The 12,753-nt window shown below is 32.6% G+C and overlaps 1 protein-coding gene and 1 long non-coding RNA gene across 3 annotated transcripts; one reads left to right on the top strand and one right to left on the bottom strand.

The window, feature by feature from the left end:
- The first annotated feature begins 7,191 nt into the window (after positions 1–7,191).
- LOC18050824 lies at positions 7,192–7,984 on the top strand. The gene has a single exon (XM_006448379.2). The coding sequence runs from the start codon at positions 7,435–7,437 to the stop codon at positions 7,948–7,950; it is 516 nt and encodes a 171-aa protein (XP_006448442.1). The 5' UTR covers positions 7,192–7,434; the 3' UTR covers positions 7,951–7,984.
- Positions 7,985–9,534: 1,550 nt separating this feature from the next.
- On the bottom strand, positions 9,535–11,538 carry LOC18050823. 2 transcript variants are annotated; one of them, XR_002907188.1, is made up of 3 exons: positions 11,278–11,538; positions 10,282–10,682; positions 9,535–10,038 (listed from the first exon to the last, which is right to left on the bottom strand). It is a non-coding gene; the product is annotated as an uncharacterized LOC18050823 (long non-coding RNA). The 2 variants fall into 2 exon arrangements; XR_002907189.1 differs by having other exon boundaries at positions 9,535–10,333; positions 10,429–10,682.
- Between the last annotated feature and the right edge of the window lie 1,215 nt (positions 11,539–12,753).

Raw genomic sequence — 12,753 nt, 5'->3', positions numbered from 1 at the left:
TATGCGTCAAGTATTAATTGATAAAAGAATGTAATGGAATGTATATTTGGATAAGCATATTATTAATAAATAAATAAAATTTATTTTGTGAGTTGCAAATTTATTGTGGTGAATGGTTAAAAGTTAATTATTTTAGCATTTTTATTTGATACAATTCTAAAATTCAAGTTCTTTTTTTTTTTTAAATTTCAACTGAAAAGAGAAGAATCAAATACACAATTCGATAAGGATATTATCTGACCACATTAACTTAAATCATCCTTAGTTGACAGCTAATAGTTATCTTAATATCCACCTATTATGATCCATTATGGTCCTACGAGGGAGTTCAAGAGAGTTCAAACCATGAGAGGATGTTAATCCTCTACAAAATTCCTAATCATTGTTAACTAATAAGGTATTTGTCATGCTCCATTTTGTAGAAACCCTTCCCCCAAACAAGAATCTAACTAGAGCATCAACCGTCCTGCAGGTATGCATGCTCATCATATAAGCTTTTTTATATTGTCACACAGATTCTTTGTAAAAGTAGTATTTAATCGGCAAGAATCCCAGCCTTTATAGGGCTGTATGTGTTTCATTGAAGATGCTTTTATTCTAATTTTATCGACAAAGAAATAATTCAACACTTATTTTCATGGCTTCTAACAAATTTTTGAAAATTTTAAGCATTTAAGCTCTTTTTAGTATTGAAGTTAGATAACTGTAATTAAAGTTATAATGTTAAAATGTTTGGTAAATACTAACGACTGTGATTTGAAGGTTGAGTTAATTTAATCCACTAGTTTTATGATAAAAAAACATATAATACCTTTTTATATTTATCAATATTATTATCTAAAATTTATGTCTATACACACTATAAAAATTATATTATAAGTATAAAATTTTTCACAATAACTATAATTTAAAAATTACAGCAGTTTAATATCAAACATGATCTTAAACAAAGTCGATCTCTCAAACATTTTTTAAGAAAAAAATCTGCATGGATATGAAAATGAAAACGCGTTAGCTTAATTGCCTTTTTACACGGCAAAAAGTTGTGAACTTTTGCACCATATCTCTGTTGCACTAATCACTATTCGGAGATTTTGACTTTGTCAATGACTCAAATGACACCTCTCTTTAACCATGGTTAAAAAAACATGTAAAGGCCAATTAGTGCGCACTTTATACCCTAAGCTGCTTTTCCGCTACAATCACTCATTAACAATTAAAAGTGGGAAAAAATTATTTTCATCCCTAAAATTTCATGCAATAATTTATTTCATCCCTACTCTTTAAATAAAAACTCAAAATATCCTTCCGCTAACTCATCATTAGTTTAATGTCGTTAACTAATAATTCACTAGGGGTAAAATATGATTTTTTATTAAAGTGATAAAAATTATATTAAAATAAATTTTTTACACAATTAAATAACACTACAAAATATACAAAATTCATTAATTTATTTTAAATGAAATCAACCATGAAATAGTTTAATATAGTCATTGAATAATCGCTATAAACAACAAACTATAATTAACACAACATCTTTAAATCATTGGAAGAAAAACTAAAAAATATAGCCAAAATTTATTTACTTGCAAGTACTAAATATCTTTTTAATCTTCAATCAATTTTTATTTTGAACTTTACCACCACTTTTTTTTTACTATTATTGTCTCCCCAAGTCTTTAACACTATCGCCTCAAGTCGGCTCATAATGCAATTAGAGAGTATAGTTATACATGAAAATTGTGATTATTTTTTACACTTAGATCTATGGTTTTTAGGGTTTTCATTCTGTCGAAATAAAGAGAACTGCAAAACAATTACTTGAAATAGAAGTTTTCATCTTTTTCAATATTTTCTGCTTAGTGAGATTATATAAAAATTATTTTTAGTTATATGTCAACTTTTATTTATTTTTTTCTAATTTTCTCTTTAATGAAAAATCCTTTTTTACCCTCAACGAATTACTAACAAACGGCATTTAACTAACGTTGAGTTAACGGAATGATATTTTAGGCTATTGTTTAAAAAGTAGTGATGAAATGGATTATTGCATGAAATCTTAAGAGTGAGAAGGACTTTTTCCCATTAAAACTCTACAATTATAATTTAAAGTTATAGTGCTAAAATATTTAGGTTATTATAGTTTAAAAGCTAAATTAATTTGATTTATCAATTTTATGATGAAAATTTTATAATATCTTTACTATTTTTATCAAAATTATAATTCAAATATTATATTTACTATATACTATTAATTTTTATTTAAAGTTATAATTTTTTTCCACTTTAAGCTACAACACCTCAATACTAAATGAGATTTATAAAAAGTTGTCACAATATTTATTACAAATTATAAATAGAAAGGTTTGTTCAAATTGATTGTTCAAAAGACACAAACTTAGATATAATTTTACACATGTAATCTCAAAATAAATTTTCAGTCATGAATTTCTAATCATATTAAAGTTACAGATAAGCTAAAGGATAAAAAAAAATACATACTCTAATATAATATATCTTGTTATATAGTGTATAATTTATATTTTATTTATCTTTTAACTTAAAAATACTTTTAATAAGGTTGTAAATCCGTAATTGGAAAGACACTCCACAATCTCTACCCTTGGATTATATTTAGTGAGTTAATTATGTTCGATGACATGGCCTTTCTAATCCGTAATTATGTTTGTGGGCCCCACCACTTATTGTTAAGGATCAGATTATATTGGAACCGCTCTAAGGTAAAATACTATTTCATAACCATACAATCAAAGTTATAATAAATTTTTTACTATTTATCACTTTGCGTGTGTGGATGTGATTCACTGTAAAGTAGCTCCAAGATAGTCATAGCCTATTGTTAATCGCGTCATTCTTTTATCTCCTTTTCCTTCGATTTTTATTTTTTATTTTTAATATTTTTCTTCTTTGTTTTACTCAGCTTTAGTTTCGGGTTAAAATTGAGATTACAATATCATAACTCAAAAATAAAACCCCTATACTATTAGATAATAAAAAATGCTCTTGTGAGATTATAAAGAAATTCCAAACGAACCTATTGCCTTGTAAACATTATTTACATAACCCCATTTACCTTGAGGATTAGGATCCTCAAATAAAATCCCACAATGACTCAAAGAATACAAGTCCAGTCTTCCCAAAGAAAGCAAAAATGTCAAGTAGCTCGTTACCTCAAAATGACTCCGTACATTACAGTAAACTAACTTCCTACGAGTTATCGAACAAAATACTTTTTGTAATTATTTCTACTTTAAGCAACCGCGTCATTATTAATCGCATAATAATATAGTTTTTAAAGAATATCTTTGAAAGAAATTTTAATGGAAACAATTTAGGGAAGACAAAAAATTTCATGGATAGCAAAGGTCGCAATATTAGGAATATTACATTTTATATTCTTGTTTTATAAAAAAAAGATCAAGTATGAATATAACATTTTATGCTCGTTGATTGGACGGATCGAGTATGGGTATAACATTTTATATATGTTGATTGGACAAGTCGGGTATGGGTATAAACACTAATGCATGTACCACCTCACTAAACCCCTTTGACTATTGACGATTTTTTTTTTATATATATTTTAGAAGTTAAAATTAATAGTTAAATCTAATAAACATTAAAGTAAATATTATAGTAAAATGTAAACATTGGTACTTAACAACTTAGTAATCAGAACAACCATATCATATAATATTGTCCTAATCTTCTAGACATTTACTTAGAGATTTTAGTCATTTAATGGACTAGGTATTTATTAGATCATCTAAAATTTTATTGTAATTGGAAACAAATGATAATAGAACAATGCTAAAATCAAGGTCAATTGAAAGTACTAAATGATGGAGAAGAAAATGTCAAAGTGGAGACTTTTGTTTTCGATCCAAACATTTAGTAATACATTGATTAAAATGGAACTTAACTTACATGTATTAATTAAAAAGAGGGGAGAGATATAAGAGAAGAGAGAAAAATAGAATAAAAGAAGAAAGAGAGGAGAGAGATATATTAATGAAATTAACTATATATGTCATTGAATATTGACCCTTTTTTTTTTTTTAATGTAGTGGTTTAAAAATTGTGTAAAAAATTACACTGTTTGAACTGCATTATACACAGTGAGGATCCAGCTACATTACGGCCGGGTTACGTACCGCTAATTTTGTCGTTTTTCACCACAACCGTTAGATTTGATTGATTGTAATCTAACGGCAGGAAATGAAACTGGAAAAAGAATTGGAAGTAAGCTATCTGCTACGCCGACTTTGGGATTATGACTAGATTATCTACATTCTACAAGTATCAAATCAGTGCTTCACTCCTGAGGATCAAGGACGGCAAACACGACCTAAGATTCCAGAACCATTGATCTACCAATAACAGCATATTTAGACCGAACAAGTTTAACTGGAAAATATTGTTTTTATCAATTGGCTGGTGAAAGCCTGCTTCAACTTGTTCTTATCTTGATCTTATATATCATTTTGAGCATCAAAGACGACGGTGAAAAGTGAATTGCTTTTCACTCTCTCATTATTTTGTTTTTTCAAAGATCTTCACGTGCTTTTTACCGGCTTAGTTGGTCCACATATTAGCCGACGAGTTTACTCTATGGCCTTTAGATCTGTCCACCTCCAATCCAACAGCTGCTTTGGGGGTAACGTAGACTTTCATATTTAGCCTATAAATACATGTATATTAAATTAAATTAGATATAATATCATATCATACCAGAACAATTCTTCCAACTTCCAAGGGTTCCATATATTTGTTGAGTGCTGCTAGGTAGCGAGAGGAACGAGAGAATGACGAGAGAAACGACATTCTCTCTTGTCGTTTCGCTTCTCGTTCCTCTCGCTAAAGAATGAATAAATAATAATAAAGAAAGACTGCTTTTATCACTTCGTACAGAGGAAAATTTTAACATTTTGTCTCCAGCCCTCACTTTCCTCTCTCCCTCACCAGCTTCTCTCCCTCACGCTTCCAGAAGCTCCGTCACGGATTCCTTCCGGCGTGCCTCACGCTTCCAGATCCCTCACGGCTTCCTTCCGGCGTGCCTCACGCTTCCAGATCCCTCACGGCTTCCTTCCGGCGTGCCTCACGCTTCCAGATCCCTCACAGCTTCCTTCCGGCGTGACTCACGCTTCCAGATCCCTCACGGCTTCCTTCCGGCGTGCCTCACGCTTCCAGAAGCTCCCTCATGGCTTCCGGTGTGCCTCACGCTTCCAGATCCCTCACGGCTAAAGTTCTTGATTACCTTTGCTTCGTACAAAAAGGGAAGGCTTTGCACTAGTAATTTTTTTTTTCTCGGCTAAAGTTCTTTAACGAAGGGGAAGGCTTTGCACTAGTAGTTTTTTTTCTCGGCTTTGCACTAGCAAAGACATTCTCTCGATCATTTCTCACCTTATGTAACCGGCCCCTCTCTCTCCCTATTCCTCTAAAGTTATTCATATTTCCTAAATTCCATTTTTCTCTTTTCTTCCTCATTTTTTTTCTATGTATGTATCTCTGAATATGCTGAATTACTGGATATTATGAATTACTTGACCACTTTCGATCTCCGGATGGACCTATTTTTTTGAGGATTTGTGGTGAATATACTTGCGATGGCATACCAAATGATTATCTTGGTGTAAGTTTTAATTGTATCCTTTACTAATATAATTAAAAAAAAAAAAAGAACATTCATGGTTATTGTTGAGTGGCTGGGATAGTTTGAGGAATATTTGGACACATGTATCATTGGGCAGGTTCTGGCAAAGAAGTTTGGAGCAGCTGTGGTTTCACTTGAACATCATTACTATGGGAAGAGCTCACCATTTAAATCATTATCGACAGAAAATTTGAAATATCTTTCATCTAAGCAGGCACTCTTTGACTTGGCCATACGTTTTATTTTTTTTCTGCATACGTTCTTCTTGGATATAATTTCAAATTTGCAGTCAAGCAGCCCTCTGTTTTGATTGAACATTTTTCTTTCGAGTTTGTTCCGTGCTTGCATTCAGTTCATAGTATATAGAGTATACACACACATAAAAAATATTTCTCGTTAATGGTAGCTTGCAATTATGTATGTGGAACAGGATGTAGAGTCTTGATCATCTTTCTTTTGGCTACTAATTCTTATTTCATGGCAAGACTTCATTTGTTCGCAAGTGGCGTTGCTAAATGGAGTCTCTTTAGTTTTATATTCTTTATCTCCTCTCGTTTGTGGATAATTTGTATAATTGTAATATTTACCAAAATCTTAATTCCAACAAACAAAAACAACACAATAACCGAACATTTGAAATGATTTTTTTAATTTGCCACTTTTTCTAACTTAAATCTCAATTCTGACAATTCAAAGATAAATCTAACTGAAATAATAATGAAAATAATCGAAACAAATATAAATCAAACATCAATTGCGGCGATTGTTGTCTTCATAACCCGCAATAAAATTTACATTGTTTAAATGCTAGAAGCTTAGATTACAACAAGATCCAGCAACAACACCAAAAAAAAAAAAACAAACTTAACTTCCACAATACACTTAAATTCCACGCCAGATCTTTCACATAACAAAAAATTAAAACAAAAAGAACAAGCTGAAAAAAGTCATTGCTCACTTAATCTTTGCCGAGAGAGCCGAGAGAGGGGAAGAGGGAGGAGGTCGTGAAGCTACGTGAGAAGAAGCCTGAAAGTGAAGCTGCGTGAGAACTGACGAAAATGGAGGAAAATGAAAGTGAAGGAGGGAGGAGAGTTTCATGTGGGGGAAAGTGAAAAAGTCAAGGAGAGAGGAAAGTGAAATCGTGGGGAAAGTGAAAAAGTGAAAGAGGGAGCAAAGCATTCCAACGTCATTTATTTATTCATTTGATCATTTTTTTTTTATTTTTTTATATTTAAAGAGTGAGAGGAAACGAGAGGAGAAACGACAGGAAAGATTGCCGTTTCTGTCGTCCTTCTCTCGTCCCTCACGCTACTTAGCATTTTCCATATTTGTTACCCTTGAGAATTTCAAATGGGCTCAAGTTGAATGTTCAAACTTAAGAGGGAAGCAAGGGGAACCCACTTGGGGAGGTTCAAACTTTAACGGCTACTTATTGTCGATTCCTTGAAAAGTTATGTACAGTACTGTGGTTGGTACAAAAGGCAACCGACCACACCCTTTTTCCAGCTTGGCTTTGTGGCTCTCCACCACCAATCAACCTTTCATTGACCTTTTTCTGACCTTTAAGTATGCTTCCCTTAGTCACTCTTACCCACCATGACCCAATCTTGAAATTCACCGACAACCACAAGTCTTGAAATATAGCCCCCTAGCCAGCAGCCAATTCTCAACTCATTTTAGTGCCAGAAAGTGATCGAAAGTAAGGAAAAGTGGTTGGTAGAAACCCACTTCTCTGTTCCTCAACCAAAGCAAAAACAATGCACCAAAAAAGACTACCCATTTTGCAGAAGGTCTCAAATAATATTCTAAAAACATCTATTTTCATAGCCAGCAAAATGAGGAAACCCATTATTGCCAAGCTCATTTTGCACAACAAATATTCAAGAAAGCTTAAGAGGTTTAAGCTTATTAAGCGTTATAACTATAGGTTTCTGGACGAGTACCAGTTCTCAGCTTCAAGCACTCCACTTATTCATTACCGCCGGAGAAAGCTAAACAAGAACAGATGTTTTCAGGACATCTGTTCCATGTTCTTTCTTTGTACATGCTTTGGTGGTTTTAAAGTTCAAGAAGCAGAAGCTGCCGCAGTTCATAATAACTCTCCACCATGTTCGTTGGCGCTGGAAACTCTGCCTGCTGCTGTTACTGGTGAAGTTTGTGAGGAGCCGTTGGATTTGGTGGACGATGAAGATGATTCGGTTGATCAGAGGGCTGAGAAGTTCATTGAATGGTTCTATCAAGAAATGAGACTGCAGAGGCAGGATTCAATTTAGGAGCCACTCACTTCAATGACGGATTCATTTATTATTTTCTTACACGAATTAATTTTTGTTAGCTTTTTGTTATTTGTTATATTTTCTCCGCATGACTTTTACAGATCATGCATGGAGATGCATTTTTTTTTATTAAATTTTTTGTTAATTTTTATTCATTGTCTGGTGCGATTATGTGTCGAAAGTTAATAACTTAATATGTATTCTTTAATTTGAGGAAAAAAAGTTTATTATTTAATTGAAATAAATGAAATCAATTTTTTTTCTTTTTCTTTTTATTTTTTTTTTCAATTCCAATATGTTACGAGAAATCCAATAAATATTAGAGATCCAATGTTTGCTTACTCCCATGTGTTTGAAGGCTATTTATCCAACACTGCAATCATTATTAGATCTTATTTATCTTTTTTTTTTTTCCCCAATCATGTTTATGTATCCTACACTAGCTTGTGTTGAAGATTGTTTAGGCGTTACTACATTAAATTAACTCAAACTAAAAATGGTTTTTTTTTTTTTTTTTGGGTAAAAGTAAACTAAAAGTTTACATTTTCATATCCTAATTCAAATCTAACGTGATTTTCCTGTACTTTTTGCATCGTGTAATTTTGAAAAGATCTCCCGTGTGTTGGAGGATTATTGATTAAATTCTCCATAAACAATAACACTTGGTTGTAAAATTCTTATTAAGTGAATTCGTAATTAAGTTGAGCTTCTAACACTCTTAAAATTGTTATGCAATCAAACTCTTTTATCTTTATAGCCCTTCTTTCATAAAATTACAAAAAAAAAATGACAAGAAAATTACGCAATCATATTTTACTATCATCTAGAATAATTTAACTAAATTATAAACATTTTTTATTATAAAAATTTTAGTATTAGGTAATTTATTTCTTCATTGGTTCAATTTTATTTTATTTTATTACAACATAATTATATCATATATTAGGATTTAAAGATAATTAAGGTTCATTATTTGAAGACATTTTAGTCTAGTTAAATTCAAAATAATCCTTTTATGTAATTTCTTCTAGCAGCAGAACCAGGGTCAAAAAGATGGAGTTTTATAAAATTATTAGAGGGGTGAAAGCATTGATCTTTATCGTTTTCATTGAGTGCCCAACCCACAGATGATGTATAACCCAACTACCAAAACCCAATCTCAATTGATTCCGAAATCCGATCGAATGCTATTTTTCTTTGCAAATTAAAAATAAAAAAGGGTAATTTTCTGAGCCTCCCCTGATTCTCACCATATTTGCAGTGACCTCCCCTGACCCTTAGTATTCTCATAAACCGTCTGTTGACTAACGAAATGACCAAAATACCCCTTGACTTAAAATTAAAAACAAAACATCTTTTATATTCAGATTAATGTACAATTGGTTAACAGCATTATATTAGTTTTGGCGCCAAAACATATTAACACAATGAAAATACCAAATCACCCTTCCCAAACGATTAAGCTGAATGAGATAAAATATTTGAATTTTTTGTTTTTTTGGAAAACAGTTGAAGCCTGATTTTTTTTTTTAAATTTTTTAAACAGAAAAAATGTTGAAATTTAACTACAACTTTCTTCTCAAACTCAAGATACAAAATAAAGCATTCATCTTCCTTCATCATTCATCGGTATCAACTAGTTACAAACTCTTTCAATAAAAATGAAGAGACCATAAGGCATAAATTTTGAACATTTATCAATAAATCTGCAACATCAATTGCACGCTAAAGAGCAGTGGCTTTGTCCTCGCACTCTTTTCGCTTGTCATTTCAGCCACAGCGATCCATTTCCTTAGCTTATCCACATCTTTGTATGAATAGTTAATGTCATTGCATGTTGCAGTTGGGAAGTTTATAGTTCTAAGAGTAACGGCAATGTCCGTATCACCGCAAAACGAAGATGGACAAGTTCATGAAACCAACCAAAAAAAAAAAAAAAAAAACTGAGACAAACCATATTAAGAATAAACCTTTTTGACATTATTCCTCTGCATGTCAACAAGGATAATATGCTCTGCACATTTCTTTTCATCATTCAAAATCTCCTTTTCAAACACTAGATCTTCTTTAGCAGTCTTGCCTCTTCTAATAGTGCCAAGGAGTTGATTAATAATCTTTCTCTATAAAAGGTGAACATCCGCAATCATCAAAGCAATGCAAATAAAAATTCTAGTAGTAGAAAATTATAAATCCAGGGTCAACTTGTAGAAGCACAGAGTGGGAAACAAATCTTGTATGGTCATTATGTATTCCTAAAATCAAAACTTAAGGGGAAAGAAGAAAAAAATGTGAAATCAATCATCCCAAATTCCTTCCAGTATTACTAACCTTCTTCACACAGGTAAGAATTTCTGGGCTAGAAGCAACCAGTATACAGCATCTAGTATGATTAGAGACATAAATAAATAACCAAAAAAGCTTGGAAACTAAATATTGTTTCTCCAAACAAATAGTATTAAGGAAAAGTAGGCAAACTTGTAACTAAGTCATGTATGGACTTGGATTAACAATCCTCCATGCTTCATATATTTCAAATGGAGTCTGCAAGAGTTTGCCTTTTATAAAGCTGACTTAATACGATCTGGAAAATGTCACCAGCAAGGATATGCTCCTTGGCATGCAATTCAGCCTCCTAGTATGCTTCACTTGTCATGCTTGACCAATCCAATTTCGAACTTAAGTGACGAGTGTGTAACCTTATTGAACCTGAGCGGGGCCATGATCTGAAACTGCATTATAAACAAAATGTCAAAACAGTTAAGTTGAAGAAACAACAGTGAAGTAAATGATACTAAACAGTATGAATTGAAAGACAACAATTTGCAGGATTTTAATGCAAGAGTCCATGTTTAATAGTAATATGCTTCAGGTCAATATAATTATCCTATCACAAATCTATTCTAGTTTTCCACATTCAATAACCACTACTTCATAATTTCAGCGCATGCCCCAATAAAGCCGTGTATCCTTCAAGAATAGCGCCTATATGCACTTCAAGCTATCTTCAACATGCATTCTCATGTTTAATTTAACTATAACTATCATGAATCTGTGGAAAAAAAAATATTCAGAAGAACCAACTAAAAATCTCAAACAATTTTCAAGACCCATTTTCAATCAATCAATCACAAGGCAGCAGATACACCTAGCTTTATCTTCAACATGCTTTTGCAATACTCGTTTAACTACAACTAACGTTAAACAATGGGAAAAAAAAAATTGAAGCAACATCAACAATCTTAAACCATTTTCAAGATCCATTCTTCAAATTTTTCACCAAGACTACCAATTTCAGCGAATAAACCTAACATGCATTGATCATACCTCATTCGCGGCTTGAAAACAGTGGGATGATTGGCCGGTCGCAGACGAAAGTCACCGGCCAGTACTCTCTCTTACCTCGCGGTCGTGAATTGTTCGTAGCCGATATTAGAGTCCTCAGCTTCGTCATGGTCTTTAATCTGTGGCCAAAGTACTTGATCAAAGCATTAGAGGGAAACTACAACGGATTTTGAGCAAGGTTGCTTCGGATTTGTGGAGTAAAGAGATGAGCATTTCTTATTGTGTTAATAGTGTTTGGTGTAATATCCGAAGCAAAGAGATGAGCGTAATGTACGTAATGGACTGTGAAATGGCCAGCTTTGCAGTGATATTACACCACGTGTCGTTGACAGAAATAGAGGATAGCTGCGAAACTAGATAGCAGGTAGTCCAACAGCGGAGATTCCGTTCGATAGCTTCGGCCGGTTAATTTTCAGGGACCTCCTCTGAGGTTCTTCGTATTAACATTGGAGAGAAAGTATGAATGTATTTACCATTTCATTTTGTAGCTTGGGAGAGGTTTAGAGTAAATTCGTAAAACAGCCAATCAAAAAAAAAAGCAACCGGTTCATTTGAAATTTTACTGAAACAAGCAACTAACCAGTTCCTATGTATCTTCCCTTTCATCCGGACAAGCCAAAAATGGGATCCATTGTTTTCCCAAAAACACACACAAATCGACGAACCCGCATCTTCAAAGCAGAGAGATGGACGACAAAAGTGCCGGTGGTGGGAAAATAATGCCGTCGGGTGACAATCGTCGGCAACTGTGGACTTCCTACCCGCGACTGTCATCGAACCACATATAAAAGGTGAGTCTTCGATTCAACTCATAGCATGTAATTTTTGGTTGATTTTTCATTAAAAATTAAATGGATTTGAAGTTGTTTTGAAGGACTTGGTGCATGTGTGTTTAGTGTGATTCGAACTTGTGTACACAGTAAGAGCTAAATAAGTTATTGCATGTAGAAATTAGTGGCTATTATGTGATTTCTGTGTCAATTTAGCTCTGTAATTGCAAATACATTTTCAAAATTTTTAATAAAATTAATAAAAAAAAAGAGAAAGGAAAATTTTTTCGCAAATTTTTGTGGCTACGGTTGTACTTATCAAACGTATGTGGCTAATTTTACACAAATACAATGCAGAGGTGTTGGATGATGTTCGTGTAGAAGATTTTAAGTTGTTTGTGTTATTGAAGATGTCTTGTGTTTTCATTTGCAATTTCACCATTGAAATGGCTCCGTAACCGATTAGAGGTTGAATGTATAAGAAGAAAGCAGTAGTGGCATTCCTGAGTGGGATCCATGGCATGTATAATTTCTATTTTTGCTATAATTGAAAGCTATGAATCCCATGTCTCCTGAACACTTACTTAATTTTGGACTCCCAATGTAAAATGACATCATTTCCATACATAGGGACTATGGCAATGCTTTAAATGAAAGGTGGTGTGGTTTTTGTGAAAATATTTTGTTG

Source organism: Citrus clementina, unplaced genomic scaffold (assembly GCF_000493195.1).
Source record: "Citrus clementina cultivar Clemenules unplaced genomic scaffold, Citrus_clementina_v1.0 scaffold_2, whole genome shotgun sequence".
NCBI classification, from domain to species: domain Eukaryota; kingdom Viridiplantae; phylum Streptophyta; class Magnoliopsida; order Sapindales; family Rutaceae; genus Citrus; species Citrus x clementina.
Note: the sequence above shows the minus strand (reverse complement) of the source record. Positions and strands in the feature narration are given on the sequence as shown.